The sequence below is a fragment of the Cardiocondyla obscurior genome, linkage group LG05 (assembly GCF_019399895.1).
Source record: "Cardiocondyla obscurior isolate alpha-2009 linkage group LG05, Cobs3.1, whole genome shotgun sequence".
Lineage (NCBI taxonomy): Eukaryota > Metazoa > Arthropoda > Insecta > Hymenoptera > Formicidae > Cardiocondyla > Cardiocondyla obscurior.
This window is the reverse complement of record NC_091868.1, coordinates 7,320,313-7,341,652: the sequence shown is the minus strand read 5'-3', so window position 1 is coordinate 7,341,652 and position 21,340 is coordinate 7,320,313. Positions and strand designations below refer to the sequence as shown.

General features: G+C 40.7%; 4 protein-coding genes and 1 long non-coding RNA gene across 12 annotated transcripts in view; 3 read left to right on the top strand and 2 right to left on the bottom strand.

The window, feature by feature from the left end:
• Positions 1-339: 339 nt before the first annotated feature.
• On the bottom strand, positions 340-5,459 carry LOC139102857 (uncharacterized). Its single transcript, XR_011545777.1, has 3 exons — positions 5,118-5,459; positions 4,485-4,661; positions 340-4,075 (listed from the first exon to the last, which is right to left on the bottom strand). It is a non-coding gene; the product is annotated as an uncharacterized lncRNA (long non-coding RNA).
• A 386-nt stretch (positions 5,460-5,845) lies between these two features.
• LOC139102486 (mitochondrial import inner membrane translocase subunit TIM14) lies at positions 5,846-6,942 on the top strand. The gene is made up of 3 exons (XM_070656404.1): positions 5,846-5,981; positions 6,384-6,509; positions 6,601-6,942. The coding sequence occupies exons 1-3, from the start codon at positions 5,979-5,981 to the stop codon at positions 6,811-6,813; spliced, it is 342 nt and encodes a 113-aa protein (XP_070512505.1). The 5' UTR covers positions 5,846-5,978; the 3' UTR covers positions 6,814-6,942.
• Positions 6,846-9,602, bottom strand: LOC139102483 (growth hormone-regulated TBC protein 1-A). Its single transcript, XM_070656396.1, has 7 exons — positions 9,273-9,602; positions 8,757-8,958; positions 8,331-8,561; positions 8,053-8,213; positions 7,882-7,990; positions 7,603-7,788; positions 6,846-7,529 (listed from the first exon to the last, which is right to left on the bottom strand). The coding sequence occupies exons 1-7, from the start codon at positions 9,290-9,292 to the stop codon at positions 7,422-7,424; spliced, it is 1,017 nt and encodes a 338-aa protein (XP_070512497.1). The 5' UTR covers positions 9,293-9,602; the 3' UTR covers positions 6,846-7,421.
• Positions 9,603-9,670: 68 nt separating this feature from the next.
• On the top strand, positions 9,671-12,346 carry LOC139102482 (replication factor C subunit 4). The gene is made up of 6 exons (XM_070656395.1): positions 9,671-9,981; positions 10,164-10,439; positions 11,082-11,475; positions 11,559-11,672; positions 11,740-11,823; positions 11,904-12,346. Exons 1-6 carry the CDS (start codon positions 9,869-9,871, stop codon positions 11,991-11,993), a joined length of 1,071 nt encoding a protein of 356 aa, XP_070512496.1. The 5' UTR covers positions 9,671-9,868; the 3' UTR covers positions 11,994-12,346.
• Positions 12,347-12,600: 254 nt separating this feature from the next.
• The window catches only part of P120ctn (adherens junction protein p120), a 45,342-nt gene continuing 36,602 nt past the window's right edge, over positions 12,601-21,340 (top strand). For 2 of the 8 annotated variants that reach the window (XM_070656378.1, XM_070656377.1), the window contains exon 1: positions 12,605-14,286. The gene's annotated coding sequence lies outside the window, so the exon portion shown is untranslated. Of the gene's footprint in view, positions 14,287-21,340 lie in introns of all 8 variants that reach the window. The other 6 variants (XM_070656375.1, XM_070656374.1, XM_070656372.1 and 3 more) reach the window with 5 other exon arrangements.

Here is a 21,340-nt window from a genome sequence, read left to right as displayed (position 1 = left end):
CGGTAAGGAATTAAATATTCGACGAAAGACAAGATTACAAAATGTTACGAAGTGGCGCGAATTTTATCTCTGCTTTCAGACAGATTGCTATCGCGCTTCCCATTAATGGATTTGTGTCGCACGTTTGGCGTCCCGTCGACAGAACAACAGGGGTTTTTCGAAAGTCTGTTTTTGACAGGTCCGCCCATCATTTCTGCGTCATATCTGTATTGTCGAGACCCAATTGCAATCGTCAATGAGCAGTCGCAACGATAGGTTTCAATTGACGGAGATAAAAAAAAAAGAAAAAAAGAAACAGAAGAAAAAAATATCTGCAACAGGCACGGCCTATTTTTAGTTTTTCAATTTGCGAGCCTGCTAAAATCTTATTATGTGTACAGCAACGTCCACGCATACATATGATCCGAGAAAGGTATAAGTGCACGTTGCCTCACCGTCCTTGCATGCACAAACGCGGAAAGCGTGTTTCTTTTTTTTCTTTTTAATTCGATGACGATTTCTGATCGTTATTCATGATCTCAAAACTATAGTTTCCTCACGCACGACAACAATTAGTTTATATTTAATCTGCACTTGTATCTTTTATATTTTCAAATAGCATATGCATACATATTAGAACTTGTAGAAGCAGGCAATATTATCTCTCAAAATTAAAGAGATTAGTAGAAAATTATATTAATTGCTAACAACATAAAGGTTTTGTATTTAACAATGCAATACAATTGTTATTATTTAACACAAGTTAATAATTACGTAGTTAATTACATAATAAATGTGTAATTAATGTTTGTATTATAGTTCTAATTTGCTGCATATTACAATTAATATATAATGATATATGATCAAGTCGTTCAATTAGAAAAAAAAAAGTTAACAGCGTCGGATAGATGCAGAAACAAAGAGAAGTTATAAAAGAAAGATTAAATTTCTCGTATATACAAATATTTTCCGTAATTGTACAAGCGGAAGTGTATCGTTTAACAAAATTACACGTTGCTGTTACGCAAGACTGTCGAACAGTGATCCGCGTTCGAGAGACGTCTTCATTTCTCTTTCGTACGCTTGAATTACCAACAAGTGCATTTCATTTAGCGCTCGCAACACTTTAAATTACTTCATCATTATTATTTAACAAATTTTAAGAACCTAATGATGCCCGTTCACGACGGTCGGGCCATTAATTAGCAGCGAGGCGTAAAAATTGATTCAGCAGGTAGATTCGTTAAATGGACGCGTTCTTTAAATGGAATCGTGTGTGTTGCATTTATGGTGCTTAACGTCGACACATTCCCGCATCGCGTTGCTACCCGATCGCATTGTGATCGCGATCGAATCCGCGCAGGAGGAAAACCCAGCTTTCGCAATGTGTGCCGCGAGCGTACACATCCTTCATTACAAAATGCAATTTCACGCCGCAGGTCGTTGCACTCCGCTATCCTCCCGTAGACCGGCGAGATTTGCCCCTCTTAGGGGAAGAAAAAAAAATGAAATCACTCGTCGAGAATAACAGCTGCAAATGCAGCTAAAGCCGCTCTCTCTTTCTCTCTTTCGCTTTCTTTCTCTCTCACAATAACCCATGACAAACGCGAAGTACCTTCTACAATTGAGCGACACGACATCGATTTATCGCTGTTGTTCGTCAACGATGTTGCTTAATTAAAGACAAATACGAATATCGCCAGCGTGAGGCATCGCCGAGATAACGCCGGAGGAGGCTCGTCCATTACGAGAGGAGGAAGGGGAGGGTGGAGAGGCAAAAGAAGAAAGTGAAGAATAATCCTTGAAGAAGAGATAAGAAAACCAAATCGCGAGATACCTCGTCAAACGCGGCAGAAGAGGAATAAGAGCAATGTCGTGGCTACGATCGCACATATAACAAACCTCTCTCTTTCTCCTTTCTCTCCCCCATCATTCCTGCTCTCTTTTTTTTTTTCTCTTTGTCTCCGTCACACCGTTAGAACATATATATTCATTTATTTTAGCGTACGCGCGTAACGATGCGTGCGAGCATTACGTACACCCGTTACACGATCGCGAGCTCTACACACGTGTGCACGTATAACACACTACACACACACATACAAACATATATGTACCTTACGCATTGCCGATATGCAATCTCGCCATGGGTGCAATGTACGTGAACGCGCGGAGGACTATAAATACAGGGACTCAGCTACGCGGGGGAGTTCGCATGTCTCATCCTTGTAGCCCTGGTTTTCCTTTGTTCCTCCTCTCCTTTTTTTTCTTTTAAATTTTCCTTTTTTTTTTTTTCTTGTTCCTTTTGCTTTCGTTTTTTTCGTCTTTAGATGCATGGCACGAATGCCATTCCATGTGCGGGACGAAGAGAAGAAGAGAGAAAGAACCCGAAGGCGAGCAGCAAGAGGAGGACGTGACACTAGGGGGTATTTAACTAACTTCACTCTCACCGGCGTGTAAGCGTGAGCGCACGCACGTTTACGCGCTATCACCGACGCCGCGAAAGGGACAAATAAAATGAAAAAAAAAAAAGAGTGAGAGATGCTCGCCGTGCGGAGAAACGCTCGCGGGTACTTCAAGCGAGAGGCAAAACAGTGCCTCGTCGTGCATTAATTTACATAAGCACTTTGGACGCAATGCATAAGAGCTTCGACCGATAAAACGATTTGACTTGAGCACTATAAAAATGCAAGAAATAAAAGTTGCTATTACAAACAAACTATTAATAGAAACAAGCTTAATAAGACTTGAACTCGACTCTTTGTGCGTAATAAGATTATTGCATGAATTTTGTATATGCACGTACATATATATTTTAGTGAGAACTACACGCAGTTACGTCGATCTTTAAAATGCATGAAGCTAAAACGGTACATTACACAATTAAGTTCATAATCAATTTAATAACAATGTTATCGCTTGTACTATTGAACCATGTGATAATATTTAAAAAAAAAAAAAAACTTATCCTATCCGAATATCTCGTTATGACCTAACTATTTGCACGTTGCGTGTCTGTAATTCTCTCTCTCTTTCTTTCTCTCTATCTCGCGTGTCGGATTACTTGTATACGTTATGTCGTGGCCTTAAAGGCCGCCGCACACAGATTCGTCGGTATAACTGTAGTGCACAAAAGGAGCTCTCTAACTACGACACAAGTCGACATAAGCATCATTCAATCTTTGTTGCTCCTTGTATGTTGGATGAAGATAGAAAGATGCTTGTTCCCCTAGCTGGAAGATTCCCAAAGTCTCGTACGATGCAAGCGAAAAAGAGAGAGAAAGAGAGAGAGAACCCTCAACGCTCATAAATATAGTTAATTTATATCAGCGATTTTTTAGACTGGTCCTCAGGCACAAAACGTCGCGTACCCTGCTCTCGCGTGTGTGCAAGGAGCGTTGCATGTTAAAATTTACGTAAATGCACAAGCACGATGCGTAAGTATGCCTCGCGAATGAAAGAAACGGCGTAAGTTAGGTTTATTATTTCAGGTGTTACCGTGAGCATACCGTGTATTAGTAGCGTCTGTACACGTGGGATCGGTGATGCCCTAGCATGTGAATTTATGCGCGCATCTCTCCACACGCGTGTCCCCCGTTAAACGCCTAAATTCACGTGTTAAGGCATTAACGAACCCGACTATGTGTGTGAGTTATGCTTTCCCGTGTCAATTCGTGCTCTATACTTGTAGCCTGAGGTCCGTCATCCTTCGCCGCGCACGGTCGTGATTCGTACACATTCACGCGCCCGTTCATCCGTGTGCGCCTGTTCTATGCGCTATCTTCACTCGGAACCTACTTTTCGCTCCGGATGTGTGCGTGCGCGGGCGCACAAATGCGATACACTTACATAGGGTGCCGCGTCGACGGCGCGCATGCGAGAGAACGACAGAACAGTGTGAGAGTACGGGTCACATTTGTACGTCTTATTTGGAGAGAAGAGGGATCTCCGCAAAAGAGCCGTAGAATCGAACCGAGGTCTGTTGCAACACTTGCAACACCTTCTTCGACGAGAGCCCAGATCTGAAATTTTATGCGTGCTGGATTCCGCGCCTGTTCTGGCCTGGTGATCGTCTTCTTTTGTCCCTGCTGATCCGCTGCAAACCAGAAAGATTATTATAGATGATATCATTTTAATCAGACTAATGTTAATATTATATATATATATGTCCGAAATTATGACGATCTTCATTAGCTCGAGGTGCACTACAGTTGTAAATGTTCGAGTTGACTCTCTTACAATGGTCTTACAGCAGCTACGATGTGCGTTACGACGATCGTAAGAGGCTTACGACAGACATTAAATGGTAAACCGACCTTTATAGGTCTTGATTTACAGGCAGGGAAGCTGAGAGGAAACGGAAGATTGAGTTAACATAAAGACCAACCGTCAATCTACATTTAACAAATAAATAAATTAAGAGTAAATTGCGATGTTGATAAATCGCCGAAAATCCCGTAAAATCATGAAAAAAAAATTGAAATAATCACGAGTCGTTTTATTACCGTTTTCATGCTGCGTCGAGTTTAACGTTCCTCCGGATACTCGCTGCCATGACAAAACCTCAAGTGGAACTCTTTAGACGCGCGAATCGATGCATGTGGCCAGAGGTGCACACGTCGCACAGCGCTTGAAAGAACGCGTCCCACGAGGAATCCAGCAGCTCCATTTTTTTAATTTGCCTGAAAATATTTCACATATGTTAGTGAGGGTTCCAGGTGTCTCCAAGCATCCAGAAAAGATTTTATTTAATGCAGAACTTCATCCGGCAATCGAGGTCTTTGCGATTAGAATAATCAGCTGTCCCAATTTTAGGAAGTTTTCATCACTTAAGCTTCATCATATCTGTACATATACAATTAAGAAGAGATATATATGTGCCTACATAAATGTTATAATTATTTTTAAGCCTTACATACTTATAAAAAATTCAAATTTTTTTTTTAAATTAATTAATTAAAATTATTCACGATAATAATCAATATTATTATTGCGTGCGGACAAAATGCGCAATTTCCGTATGTGCGTGTCGTACATTTCTTAACGTATGCCGGTTAAACGTGTTATAACACGTCGTAATCTAGCTGTTGTCCCTTGTAACCTCTTGCCTCTTTCATACCCTTAATATCGATACTTACCACACATTAAAAGACGTTTATCACGAAATATATATGTTGATTCGTTGTCACATTTCTGGTAGAGACGCATGCCACGATTTGTGGGCAATGTGCCAACAACGATACAGCATATTGCTGCCTAGATCTCTTCAGCGACCTAAGATTACGCTTGAAAGATGGTCAGAACGGTCGGAATGACCGGTACTCTTCAACGCTTGGACATTAGATGCTGTGTATTGTACGATCTTCCTCGTATCCGCGCTACGCTGCTCTTCCCGCGTGCTGAAAACAAAATAGACGTCAGAGAAGGAGAAGCGGTAAAGACGAGAGATGCGGGAAGCCGGGAAGGACTCGGTCAGCCAAGAAATTCAAAGTAAACAAAATGATAAATTTGTCAGTTGACTTCCATCACTACCTCGTTCGCCGATGGCGGTCTATTCCCATCAGTTCCTCTAATTGTCGTCGACGACGGTAACGTCGCACTTTAGGATCTCTTTGTACTAACAAAAATTCAAACTTTATGCCAAATGCCACGCGATAAAAAGTAATAATTAAAAAAAAAAAAAAATATATAATTGGTCTGAATATAAAATTCTTTGTCGCGTCTTTCGTACAAAATTACCTTTATTTAAAAAATATTGGATCAATAAGGGTATTATCAACCGAATTTGAGTCGGTCATAGAGTCGATAACACATATGGGTGCCATCTCTTATCGAAAAAGCGAAAGGTATCGTTGTTGGAATCCGATAATCTCTGTTGGTGCCAGAGAGCTCAACTCGGAATCGCGGTTTGGTGTCGTACGCCGTACAGCTGACGCGAGACACTATCGTGTCTTTTAATATACAAAATTGCATCTGTTGTTCTTGAGTTATAAATAAAAATGGTAAGAATACTACTAATTTATTTTAAAAGATAATAGTGTAAAAATCGCATTTTGGGAGAGAGTAAAATGTTGAATTGCATGAAAAGTATGCAAGTCTATAAATGCAGTGTGGTGGAATTGTCACGTGCAAGTGTTTCGTCATTTTTTTCGACGTTAATAAACTTATATTTTTATCGTAAAATAACGTAACATTTCATGGTTTATTGAGATGGTCGCTGCGCAGTTTACATAATTTATTTTATGTTAATTTAATGCGAAATTTTTTAAGTGGAAGGTTAAGTTTTCCGGGCAGCCTGCTTTCGAATCTTTTGTGATATATTTTTTTACTTCCAGCACGATATTCTATTACATCTAAAATATTTAGAGTTTAAGATTAATTAAAAACAATAAATTGTTTACCAGGCAAGCACAGTTGTGGCAGCAGGTATTGGCCTAGCAGCAGTTGGGTTTGCTGGTCGTTATTTATTACGAAGAATGCCAAATTTATCACAAAGGATGGCAGAGACTGTGAAAAAGCTAGATTCTCAGGTGACTTATTTTATTTTTTTCGGCAAATTTCTCATAATTTTCTTTATATAAAATTATATTTATGTTACTACTATTACTATAATGTTTATAGTCACTAGCAAACAGTAAATATTACAAGGGTGGTTTTGAGCCAAAAATGAGCAGAAGGGAAGCAAGTTTAATTTTGGGTGTGTCACCTACAGCTAGTAAAATCAAAGTAAAGGAGCAGTTTAAAAAAGTAATGGCTGTTAATCATCCAGATCGTGGAGGTTCTCCATATATAGCTGCAAAAATTAATGAAGCAAAGGATATGCTTGAAAAATAATAGGAACTTAGTATATTTGTAACATATTGTAATATAATTAAGAGCAAAATTTTAATGTATATAGTTACAATTTAATCTTATATCTCTATTCTATAATAAATATACATTATTTTCGGAAATACAGAATAATTGTTTTAAATACCTTTACTAGCTTTTATGCTTTTAAGAAAGTTTAAAACGAAATTGTATGTGCGTATAACTTTAAAGTCAAAATTATAAGAAAATATCGTATATAAAGATAATTTTTTTTTTAGATGTTTCATTAACACTTCCATCATGTCAATCCCATAAAATATCACAATTATGCAACTTTCTTCATAGTTTATATTACTTTACATTTTAATATTTTCAGTAAAATATTTATAACTTGTTCTTTTCTATTACGTTATATGTACAATGATAAAGTAAGATAAACTTAAAAAATGGAGAAATGTATCCTTATTACATTATTAAATAAACATATATACAATGATAGGATCAATCAATTACGTAACAATATAATACAGTTTTATATGCATTCATTTTGCGAAAGATGCAAATGAATAACATAACGGACTAGAGTATTTCGGTGTATATGGAATTTTGGTGTATACTGTATATCATTAATACTATCGTTCCAACTTATCTTGTTTTCGTTTTATATGTTGTTGCATGATTTTTGTTCTTAGTTTTGATATCGTATTTCCAGGCAGTGATCCAGGTACTTTAAAAATACTCTATAAAATTGTAAAAATATTTAATTTCTTTCTCTATTGATATACCACCTATATATAATATACAACTACATACCTGCATAAAGTCATGACATCGTAAAACAATACTATCTTTTGTAATTTCTTTAAAACATTCGGCTAACGTTGTAAAATCTTGGCAAGCCAATAGATTAGATTTATTTCTTTTTATGAGCGTCAATGCGACACGAAAGATAATCTTAGTACCCTCATAAAAAAGACAATCCCAAATACGCAAAGTAGTCTGTAAATTCATTCAACCATTTTTAACATTTTTATAATTTAAATATTTAGATCGAGTAGTTATTGTATAATTTTTATTATTGTAATAACATACCTCAATAGGTAAAACTTCAGCAAATAAACACACAAACCATTTAGTTGTAATTACTGGCCAAGGCAATCCTATATTTGTTACATGTTGATATATGTCAGGCATTTTTATCCTATAAAAATAACGTGTATACATTAACGATGTTGATAAGAGTTACAATAAATTTTATTTTACCTTACTAATTCTGCAAGCACATCAATGTCAGTGAGTAGGCCGTCCATAGTGCGCGTATAATAATCTGGCAGGATTTTATCAATCAATACTTTTAGTAACCAAAATGCTGTTTCTTCATTTTTTGTTACAAGCAAAAGTAAACCCGCTATATAATTTAAACCCTAAAAACGAATATTAAAGATATTTTAAGTAAATATCTATTTTAAAAGTGTTCCACAAAATTATTATTTTTGTAATTGTATTACTGTATATTTAAAATTGTTCTTCACAGATGTTACCTGGCAATATCCAACAGTTTTATTTTGATGAGCAAAAGCTAACAAAACGTTAAACAATTGGTGTTGCTGATTCTCTGTGTTATTAAAGAATATATTGTCTGGAAATGTTCTTGGGAGATCAGTTTTAATAATTTCAGCAATTTCTGCATTATGAGGAGAAAGTAGTAACTTTTGATAAAGATCTGGTGATGCATTCTTCAAATCTTCCCCACCACTTACAGCAAGCCATACCTGCAAGGGTTCAATTTTTTCCCTGTATTAAATATTCAAAGTAGAACAAGCTAAACTATAATTGTATTAATAATAATTAATTATTAATAATAAATTAATAAATAAAATAAAATAAATAAAATAAAAAATAATAAATTAATAAAAAATATAATAAATTAATAATTAATAATAATTAATGATAAATAAATGTATTACCAGTCCTCTGTATTCTCCTGGAATACCCTTACGAACGTATTTTTTTATTGTAATACTTCGCTGTAAGGACTTTCCTTCTCCAATAACTTTTGCCCATTTTTTAGCCATCTTTGCGAGCACCTTAAGGTACTCGGACATAAAATCTTCATATGTTTCATAATCGAAATCCTGTGGTCGTTCAAAACCATATTCATCCACATCACTGTGACAAAATCATAAATAGCTAAGTATTATAAGACACACGTAGTAATGTAAGTAATTAGTACATAATTAAGGAAAGTTAAAGAGGGTAGACCAAGACGAGAAAGCAGCCAAGAATTTTTTGTTTTAAAAGCGGTTTATGGGGCGGAAACATAACCTCAACCTGAACGAGACAAAAATAAAGATATAAAACAAATGTGATGTTTCCGAATCGATAACGTAAATTAAGAATTACGATCACGTTTTGGCGCACGGTATATAAGTACTCGATCGCTCCGGAAGGAGATGAGAAGGAAATAATAAAGTAACAATCACCTGAAGCATGAACTTGCCATGCCCTATGCAGCTCGGTGGGTGTTGGAGAGATATGCAATCGCGCGCGCGTGCAGCTGCGTCCATAGATGAAAGGTAGACGCCCACGTTTCGTCTACCGACGTAGCGACACTTGATCCACGCCTGGAAACGTTTTGAGATACGGAGGAGACTGTTCTCGCGGAGGGCGTGTTTCACTCGCTCTGGGCGACGAGATCAAGAGCTGTTCACATAGAGAGGGTAAAGTTGTGAAAGTGTCGCCGGCTTGCGAAACGTCGTCCCCCATTACGCGCTACACCGTGTCGCCACGAAAATTATCCGCGGGCCATCCTGCAATCGTGTCGCCTCCAAATATAGATCCGGCCCGTCGTCTCGGTAAATTACAGACAATTTATTGCCACCGTCCTCCAAACTCCACGATGAGATTTGAAAAACGATATTCGATCAAACGATTTAATTCAAGTCGATATAAATTCTAATTCTCATATCGATGCTGTAATCGAATCGCGTCAAGCGTAAACGCGCGGGAGTCCTGCGGCGGGACGCATATACCGGGCCCATGCAGAAATTACTGAGCTAAGTTTGCCGAGTTCATTAGGATGGAAGCCTTCCTGAAGACTGGAAAATTGGGTGCTCCAGCGGAGGCCAGCAAGCCTTCGACTTCCCGGGCGAAGAGCGACAAAAGGGACCTCACGCCATGGGTGGAAAAATAGTGAGTGTACGCCAACCATTAAGATTAACCTCTTGACTGTGAATGTCTCTTTTCTAATTAAATCGAGAAAAGAAAAAAATGTCTTTTCTAACTTGAAACTGCAATGATCTTCCTTCCAATGCGAGTAGGTATTGAAATCAGGGATAAGTACTTTTATTTTTATCGTATCTTTTTTTTTACAGTCGACCGAAAAACGTCGACGACGTCGTGGAGCAAACGGAGGTGGTGAATGTCGTACGACAGGCCATGGAACACGGAGATTTTCCCAACATGCTGTTTTACGGGCCACCAGGTACCGGCAAGACCAGCATAATTCACGCGGCCGCGAGGCAAATGTTCGGCAGCATGTACAAAGACAGAATACTGGAATTGAATGCCTCGGATGATAGAGGTATTCAGGTTGTAAGAGACAAGATCAAGTCCTTTGCCTTGCGCAGGGCAAATCCTAATGGACCAGAGTGAGTTTAAATCGATTTTTAATATTATGTTAGTAAATAATTAATGTTATATGTATATATAAAAATGTTAAAAGTTATTAGAGATCAATGCCAATGATGAATTAGTAAAAGGTCTGATGGCTGTAATGTTTCAATGCAAAAGATTATTCGAAAAAAAGGCACATTATGTTGTTATCAAGGAGGTTTAATTAAGTATTTAAATAACTCTTATTGGCAACAGAATAGAAAAAATGCTCACATAACCCGAAGGAACGATTAAATTAGTGAACTTCTGAGTAAATGAGCAAACAGTTTCAGTTTTCAAATATTTTGCATGAGTCGCGTAAATATATATTTCAGATCAATTACGTTTCTATTAACAAATTAAATTTTATCTTGCATTTATAATAATTAAATAATAAAAATAATGTAATTAAATAAAAAATTTTTAGTATATTTTATGAACGATAACCGATGTATTAATTTAAATAATCTGATGCAAATAGTTGAAAGCTGATTTATCTTTTTTGAATGTCTTTTGCACTGTACCGCAGTTAATGATCAAAATGGCACAATCTGAGGCACAATATAATTCTTTTTTTTACATAATTAATTACGATTTATAAAAATTGCATAATACAAAAATTTCTTTTACATTGACAGTGGGAAAAAATGTCCGCCATTTAAAATTATTATATTGGACGAGGCGGACAGTATGACCGGCGATGCTCAAACGGCGCTTCGTCGAATTATGGAGAAAGAGTCGCACAGTACGCGCTTTTGTTTGGTGTGTAATTATCTATCCCGGATCATCAAGCCAATAGCGTCGCGCTGCACTAAATTCCGATTCAAACCATTGAGCGATGAAAAGAGCATCTCCAGACTCGAGTACATATGCAACCAAGAAAATTTAAAGGCTGATAAAAACGTCTTAGAGAAAGTCGTTACAGCATCAGGTGGCGATTTAAGACAAGCTATTATGTGTTTGCAGTCGATCACACGATTGAAAGGCAAAGACTATGAGATTACCGTAGATGATGCACTCGACGTTATTGGGGTAAATATAAATTTTCACTAATAAATTTGCTATATGATATAAAGACAATTGAATAACTTAGAATTATATATTTATCATTTTAGCTAGTTCCCGATGATCATATCGATATGTTGTGGGATGCTTGTAAAAAGGGGAGTTTTAACAACGTGCAGAAATTACTTGAAAATTTGCTGACGGAAGGATATCCGGGATCACAGGTATTTTTTTTATTATTCTCGAGCAGGCTAGTTTTTAGTTTTGATTTTATTTTACGTCACGTTTTAGGTGATCGAGCAATTGAATGAAAAAATTATCTTCTCAGATGAACTCACCGACAAACAAAAAGCAACGATCAGCGACGTGCTTGGTGTAAGTAACTTTGTTGTATAGATACAAAAAAAAAATGATATAACTATAGCAAAATAATAAAAATATTTTTTATGGTTTAGGAAATTGATTATAGATTAACAGAAGGAGGTGATGAGTATCTACAGCTTCTGACCGTGTTTTCTACTATCTTAATAGCATATAAGATGTAAAAAAGTTAGATCTGTTGAATATTAATTTGTTTGTAAGTTTACATTACGTATATTATAAGAGTTTTATATATTTTCATACAACTATTTTATGGTTTATCTTTCATACTCCTGTTATTAATGCAAACAAAAAATTTTAATACATTTACAACGCTTTAAAGATATTGAAACATTACACCGTCCTGAACGTTAAAATGTATATCTAACTAAAGAATAATACTCTTAAAAAATCCTTAAAATATTCTAAAAATATACATATGTTCTTAAATAAATATGTATGTTTCTAGAGCACGAGCAACTAAGTTCCCAAGAAATCTCGAGACTCACGATAGCCAACGTTGCAAAACTCATACCTGAAATATCTCTAAATATTTTAATTAACATTTTACTTTCTCAAGTTCCAAAAAAAAAAAGCGTTATTGCCAATAATCAAATCGTGAATTACAAATAGTAACAAAAAAATAAAAAAAAATAATAAAAAATATATTTATAGGTGTGCAAAATGGAAGTACTTTCGATTACGTTGATAAAGGCCGCTGCGGCGTTAGTGAGAAAAGTAGCTCTCATCGTTGCGGCGCTGCCGCCGACGAGTGCCGTGCGCTGAGCACCACTGCACTCGGCGTGTAGGGGCGTCGTTGCTACTGCGTGCAATGTGTATCGTGTAGGCGTTGGCGAGGAAGGAGGCGAGAGCCGCGAGACCGCCGCCGCTCCGCTCTCTCGGGACGTGTCCGTCCGAGAGGGAAAGAAAAAGGAACGAACGTGTGCCAGTGTTAAGCAGCCGGTGCCGTGTCCGTGGCACGTGCGCGTCACTTGGAGGAATCCTCGCCGCCCGAGAGCGGCTCGGCCTCTCTTCGCTCCAGAAAGAACGGCTCTAACGCTCTCTCCTTGCTCTCCACCCTCTCCCCCGTTTCCCGATCTCCGTGCTCGGCTGCCTCTAGAGCACCGTCCATCCTCGTACCTCGGCGCGGCGAAGCCACGTCTTCGCGTCGCGATAACGCGGGTGTCTCGGTGATTATCGTTACGTCGCGAGTGTGATCGGGGAAGGTCGCCGCCAACGCCTCCCCCTCGTGCGAACGGCGTCCCCGTGGCCGTGTCGTGTCGTGGAAGAAAGAAGGACGGTACGCGGGACGCAAAAGGGTACGAGGGCGTCCCGAGTGATCGTCGCCGACCGCGGCGCGTCGTCCTTCCCTACGTCGCTTCGAAGCAGCAACGTTTTCGAGCACGTCGCTCTCCTCGCGATATATCTCTCTCTTTCTCTCGCACGCTAGCGTAGAGGTCGCGACTTCCGGAGAGAAAGGAGAGAAAGAGAAAGAGACAGAGAGACAGTGAGGGAACTACTCGCGAGAGCGGAGTACCGCGAGAAAGGCGTGCTGACCGCGTTCCTCGCCACGGCGGGCAGGACCAGCGGCAGGAGGCAGGTATTTCTGTGATCCCCGTGACACTTTCCGACGTTTCTAAATTCGCCCTAGGGCGAGCGCGCCCGGTGCATCGTTCTCTCGTTCTCTCTCTCTTTGAGTCGAGGTCCTTTCGACGAGGGACTCCTGCAGAGAGTACAGAAGAAAAAGTGCAGACGACCGAGGGACACTTTTTTCCTACTGAACCCGTAGAAGTCGCGGTATGTCGAAGAGACGCTAGAGGCGAAGAAGAGGATAACTCCGCGAGCGGTGACTACCCACGAGAGATGCTCGGCACCCCGAAGAGAGACCCAACCGGCGAAGCGGGCGGCTAGTCGCGGGTTGCACGCCTCGCCGCGGCGGTGCATCCTGCCGCATCCTGCGCTCCCCCCGGCCGAGCGCGACAGGGTGATCCTGACGGTTCTCGTCTCTCCCCGCGAAAGACGAAACGTGCGACGGATTAACTTCGCCGGCATCAAGGTTCATCGTGCGAAAGGTTCCAGCACAGATTTCCAAAGACCAGAGGGGGTCTCCATGTGCGCACCGAAGAAGTCCTGAGGTAGCGCGTGGCACGACAGGACCCCGCGGTAACTCTCTTCTCTCTCGAGATATCTCTCTCTCTATCTCGCGCGCGTCTCTCCCTCGCCCCCGGCCGAAAGCATTTCGCATCGCGCTTCCACTCGGCGGTCCCCCGTTCTATGTACGTGACACGCGTTCCGGCTGGACAAAGGCGTGGATGATACCGGCGGGATCGCGGGACCACTCGGCAACGGCGACGACGACGACGACGACGGCAGTCACGAGGCGGATCGTGTTTCCTGCGGCAGTAACGGATAGTGCCGCGGCTGATACGTGGAATGTGACAAGGAACGTCGCGCGTGGAGCAGCGAGTCGTAGAAAAGGTAAGCGGACTTGCACCTGCACAGGTATTCGCGGAGGAGCGCGCGGATTCGATCGGTCGGCGCCGCCGCGGATTCCCAAGGCTCTCGAAACTTGGCGGATGCACGACGTCCTGCTAGCGTATTCCCTTTGAGCCGCGATCGGCCGCGCTCTTAACGTGGCCGGCCGGCCTTACCCTCGATATCGAGCAACGCGGCAGCCCGCTTCGCCGTTTAATAATGAGAAGCGTATCTCGACGATCAAACTTCAGGAATGCAAATGGCACTCTTATTCGTCCTTTAACTTCGTCCGATCTTTAATTTAATGAAACTTTGATATATACTCCGAAGGGACTTTGATTTTACCCCGGGAAAGAGAGAAAGAAAGAAAAAAAAAAGTACGTCGTACGCTCGATGTGAAACTTTAAAGTCTGATTTATTTCCGGAGGAGATTGAAACGTTAATACCCGCTAAATAACGATCGATGAAATTTTATCCATTTCTTTTTCGGATTCACCGCGACGGAAGGTGGGAGAGAAAATTCCCTTCGCCGTTAAAATTATATCTTAATCGTTTAATTATCTTTAAGGAGCCCCTAAAGTCTTGAGTTTTATATTAAAAATTTTGCGAGCCTCCTCGAGAATTCGAGAGCGTTTAAATCCTCATCGCGGCGTCTACGACTTTTATCTACGCGGATATTCGACTCTCTGGAACGCCCGCGATCGTTCGGACCCTCCGCCTTCAAGTTATTCGGAATCAAATAAGGATCTATCGCGCGGCTCTAAATCCGCGGAGTTCACAGCTCAGATTTGTAAGCGAGACATGCGCGCTTCTCTTCTTTCCTCCCCTTTTTCCACCCTCGTGCGCTTCGCCGTCGCGACCGCGATTCTGCCGGCCGGCCCGAATTCCCGTTCCAGGTATAAAACTAGAACGTACGAGCGTTTTCGAAAATACTCGTACTCGCCGATTGATTTATTCACGTTGATTTTACGCGGTCGCGGCTCTCCGGCCCGCGTGGCCGCTCCATGAATGATTGCCGCGCGATTCGGCCGTTATTTGCATTATCCGTTTACGCGGGATCAACCGAAGCGCGTTGGGCGATTCGGTTAATTATGTTACACTGATGAAGCTATTCGGCTGCCCCCCTCGGGGTCCCCTCCGATCGACTTGCAAGGCGCGGAGGTAGGTCTTTGAACTTTCCGCGTTATCATTCTCGAATTAGATCCACGCCGGCGTGACGCGCGAGTAACACAAATCAAGTATCGTTCACGAGCGAGTGTTTTAATTAAAAATATTAAATTGCATTTGTATTAAATACGCCCGGCTACTCGCAAAGTTATCAGGGGTCAATAAATGATTAATGTAATTAAATGAAAAAGAAAAAAAGCGTAATAGATTTTATTTTTTAATCTCAGATTGAAAGGATTAAAAGATAAGATAGCAGAAGATGTGGGACGAAATGAAAAAGTCTACACTTTAATCGGATATTTTTAAATAATGATGGCTAGAAGTCTTGGAAAGAATTACTTCATCTTTTTTCTTTTTTTTTTTTACTCGCGACGGAAAATATAATTATTAAATTAAATTAAATTAAATCTGACAAGCAAAGTCGATCTATAATCGATCTTAATTACGCTTGGTTGATTAATTGGTTGGTCAATTGACTCATACAGATTATGCATTTAGTTTAATCGCAAGATGTGCAATAGGAGAATCGCGACTTGCAAGTATATAAATGTGCTTATACAATCTAGTTCGCTTATAAGCATGTGTAGCTTCGTTAAAATCGATCTGAAGTGACGTCAGAGCGTCGCATCTCCCTCGGCCGTGCAATGCCGTGCGCCCGACGCGCAAGAAGAGTCGCCGGAAACGGGCGCTCGCGTAAGAATCCACGAAGTTCGTCTTCCGCGTTATCAGACGGTGCGTCGTCGTGGGGATCGATAACAAAGCCAGGCGTATTTATCCTCGAGAGCGAGTCCAGACCCCCGCACCGCGATAAAGCTCGAAAGTTTAGTATCTTTTATCTCGGAGAAGAGAGCGAGGGCTCGCGCGCGCGAGAAATCCCTTTTTATCTTCCACTGTTACTCTCTCTCTCTCTCTCTCTCTCTCTCTTCTTTTCTCTCCATCCCCTCCGGTCTGCTTTCCACTTTTCGTGTCTCTAATTAAGCCGCGGTCGCGCCGAGAGAAGTACAAGCCGGAAATAGAAAATTAGAGCGCGCCGCCGCCGCCGACGTCGCGCGGCCGTATGGGATTTCAGATCCCTTTTCCGGATTTGAAAACCGAGCGCCGTACGTGTCAAAAATTCGCCCAAATGTCACCGGTCCCCGGGAGAAATCTAACGTCGGAATCGAACGGATATCTTAAAACTGGAATCTAGTCTGAACGTGAAATCCACGTATAATGCCGTATATATAAATTTTATACATTTTTATTGAGACTTATCGAGCGTGCTGGAAACAAAAGTCGTGTAAAGTTTGCGACTGGCAATATTGCGACACGCAACTCCATTTACATCTTCCTTCATACGTTCTTTTTTCTTTTTTTTTTCACAATTGCTCAATATTTTAGAAATGGAAATCGAGGTCGTTTCGCAAAGAAGATTGAGAGCGTATTTCTTTCTATTTTCCTTCGCAAAAGTTGTCATAAAAAATCGACTTGAAAAACATTTTGCGTGTCACGAAGATCCCGTGAGTATCACCTTCCACGGGCCAAAGATGCGAAGCAAGATACAAATAGATGGAACGCTCGTAATTTTATATCTCACCGTACTTCCTGCATTGCTCTATTCGTTTCTAATTCCTGCGTTTATTTACATCTCATCTTTTCCTCCATTTCCGCGTCGCTTGCCGCGCGTGTAAGCGCTAAAAAGAAAAAAAAAATTTACCGTTGTATTGTCCGCAATTCGCACATTCGCACGTTTGATTGATAACGTCTGCGGGCTCGATAATATTCAGGCATCGGCGATTATATCCCCCTATCGCGTTGCCGTCAATCACTCAATGAAGTGGAAACTCGCCGCGGCCCAGATCACGATTCGATTTTCCCGAACTTTTACCCGAACTCCGCGACCGCCTGACGGTCGTCGTTCGCGGAACAATGGCTGCGCGTTCAGCAGAACTGCTACTTTCGCAACTGTTGCGAGTATCTTGATTGGCGTGTGCTTTTAAAACTCGGCTTTAAAGCCGAGATTAAGAGCGCAGGCCAATTGAAACTCGCGATTTTTTTGCGCAACAGTCGCAACTGTCCTATCGATGTTTGCCTCGCCGGACCTTTTGATGTGCGCCTCGGTCATCACTCGATATTGCGCCCGCGGACGGCGCGTTTCGTGACTTACAGCCCCGCCGAGGATAGCGCGGCTAAAAGGGGACGAGGCGAAGACACTTCGGTACGTCGCAGCGCGGAAAATAAAGCTTGTAAACGCCGGACGCGAGTAGAATCCCGAAGTCCACCTCAGGTCAAATTACGTCTCTCCCCGCGGGACGGCAATCCCGAATCGCGATGCCGCGCAAAAAGCGCGAATAATCCGTGCGCATTCCTCTAGCCTAATTGCTAATTAACGTAATTAGTTGGTCCGCAGGAAACACTCCTGAGTATTACGTTACTTCCGCAGATCGAAAGTTCGCTCGAGTTTTTCTTCTTTTTTTTCTCTTTTTTTTTTTGTATCGTTGAGAAGTGGTTGTTGTTTTTTTTATGTTTCTTTAATTGTAATGTAACACAACTTCTCTTTTCCACGGTGGCTACTTCGGGCCAAAGTTTTTCCTTATTTTAACCGTGAATTCTTTGATAACCGAGTTCCATTAATGTAATTAATTTGCCCGCTTAATTCACGTTGCGTTTCGCAATTCTTTTTCATGTCGCGCGAGCAAATATAATTACAAATAACGTTTTAGCATAAATGAAATTTGTATAAATAAAGTTTGTGTTAAGTAACATTATAGTTAATTACATGCACTTGCGCACAGTACGGAAAAGAATAGAAATATGCGTCAGTGCAAGACGGAGTAAACGAAATACAGTTACTTTTACTGAAATCGCACAAAAATCGATTGTCATTTTCATAATCTAATTGATAATTTAATCGATTATCTAATTTAATTCGAAATAATTCTGATATTTCCCGTCAGGTGTTTTTCAGGTGATTACACATTGATACGTGGACTTTCAAATCGATAATGACCCGATTACATTTTCGAATTCTCGAACCGATATTTTCCTCCTCTTTTCTTGATAAATTTAAATTGGTCTTTATACGCTACACAAATCTCCCGTTAATTCCATACGTAAACGCAATATTTTCGCGCAATTTGTTTTCTTTCGGCGAAAACGCGCGTCGCGAAATTTAATTTCAACCGCGGACAACACAGGTCATTTCCGATGTTGCATCGGGTATATTAAGTATTGTTTCGATATTTCCAGTGCTTATGATACACCAATTGTGCTCGCAGTTGTTGGAAAAAAAAAAAGAGAGAGAGAAAAATAACATACGGTATACGTTTTACTATAAATTGCGAAACTGCCTATAGAAATTGCCGCAAAAGCTTTACTAGCATCAAAGACGCGTTCGTCCCCACGGTTTGTTACAGCTTGCGCTAGTTGGTGGCTCAGGAAATTGTACGCATCTACAGCGAGGACCATTATTGTAATTAAATACTGACGAATGTCCTTCAAACTTTAGCGGTGATACGTGCCACTAGTGGATTGCCACTCAAGACACGTGCATCGCTCGGCAAACAGCGAACAGTGGCATCTATTAGAGCCGCGGCACGTAAACAATAAAATTGAAGATATAAGAAAAACGACTGATTACACTCGATGACCTAAGGAGTCCACTTTGAAACGTAAGCAACGATAAAAAAAAAAAAGAAAAAAATCCTATATGACTGAAATTTTAAGTTTCACCGTTTGCGCGCTAAGACCCGCACGGTATCGCTGGTTTCTCACGGGATTTTTATGCCCAAAGCGTTTTTACTTTAGCTGAATTTTCTGCGAGGCCGCTTTCAACTACTTACCCTGTTAGGACAAGAGTACAAGATACTTGGGCGTGTGAAGTTAACCCCCGTAGATTGTAATTCCGGAGTTCTGATTAGAGTTCTAACTTCCTTTTGAAGCGCACAGCGTACGAAATACTTTAATAAGAGTTCCGGCGTTTTTCCCCCCCTTCCCTCGAGAAAAAAAAAAAATTATGAAAAGAAAGATACTCCGTTGTGGTACTTTTTTTGCGGTGAAACGTTTTCCATTGGCCCGCAATACGATGTTTCGTTTCCACAACGAGATTTCTTTGAGACGCGAGGAAGTGAGGTCTGGTTAACAGCCGGAGTGACGTTCAGCGTTTCGCGCTCCGAAAAGCGGGCTGCGACTGACTTTATTGAACCGACATATTTAACGTTCATAATGACTGGGATGCCGACGACCGCGACGATTGTTAGCCGCGGAAATAGCGCTGTCAGTGTCACATGCCACGCTGGCGATTGCACGATCGCTGCACGGTGAACTACCCCAGCTACACTAACCCCTCCGAATTATGCTGATTTTTATTCAAAACACGCCGGGCGCTTTATCCAAAATGTCAGCTCTCGAAATGAGAGGAATACTAATCGTGGTCGCATTAATTAATGCGTGTTAATTCCGCCCAAAAGGTAGAAAACGCCCGTGAAAAAGTCTCTTCTATTATAAAAATGTGTTGCTGGAAGTAGAAGAGAATGAATCGCTAAAAGATTCTTCCAACACTTGCTGAATGGAGTCAAACGAGTTCTCGATTATTTAATCTTGTTTCCTTCTTTTACTAAAATTAAATCTCGATTTACAAATAATACAAAAGATTAATATTAATTTATAATAAAATGTACAACATTTTATCATACTCATGCTAAGCAATTCTTTTTTATATATATATTTTTTTAAATTAAACGGCGAAATATTAATATTAAACAATTTTAATTTTATTGCAGGTGAAATATAATTAATATCTGCGCTGATTTTTATCAGTAGCTGACTTTACTACTCCTTTGAAGTGAATTTGAGTCGTGCGATTAAAAAGCTTATTACTAAATCATCCGTTAAGTATTGCTAATTTCGTTGTTTGTTAAATTTTTTTAAATCTCTCATCATCCTCGAAACTTGATAACTGTGATACGTTTATTGCCGCGAGTATCAGCTTTCACTTGTCTTGTATCTATCGCTAAAATTGTGCGGGCAATTTTGCAGATTAAACAACAAGCGGAGCGCGATGCAGCGCCATTTAGTTTTGTTATTCCGATCTGGCTTCCTCAGCCGCATTCCTCAAATAACTTAACGTTATTGTTAACTGTAGCATTTAACATGCACGAACTCGAGATAGGCGGGCCACGTTAATTTTACGTCGCGTTGATTTACTAGAGCGTTCTCAAACAAAACGCGTTATTAAGCAACTTATTCTCGTCGCGTCTGACACTCGAGATTGAAATTTTTTTATTTTCTTTTCCTCCAACGATACAATTAACAGTTCCGATCTGGAAAGGCACGCAATAAATAAACGCTTTAGCCTGTAAGAAATAAAAATAGCCACGCGGCGATCAGTGCCGGTTTTAATGGCCGGAACAATGCAGCAGTCAGTTAAACGTGAAACAAGACTTCGGTTATCCAGCGTGATGAACGCCAAGATTCTTGGAATACTTGGAGTTCATTTCCGTTTTGCGCGCATTCCTGCGGTCCGATGGCGCGTTTAGGATTAATAATAAAAGAGAGCCACTTTCGCGCAAAGAGTCGGGAGTGCTTTTCGTGCGGTGGGAATAGAGGGGCGACCCCGCGCAGCCTCCGCGTGCCACGTCGCGATGCGTTTAATCATTCACGCGATTAGGTATCTCGATCGTGTGCTAAACGCAATCTCCAACGCGCTACCGTTTCCTACGATGGCAATGACCGAATCAATAATTCAACCGGAATTCCACTGGAATAAATAAAGGGAGCTCGCGTCAGTCGAGGAGGAAAGGAGTCGACGGGGCTCCCGTGTCGGGAAAACTGTGATCGGGGGCAGCGCGCGCGTGTACGGTTTTGCGTAGGAATGCGCTCGTACGATTAAATCCGCTCGAATTAAATTATA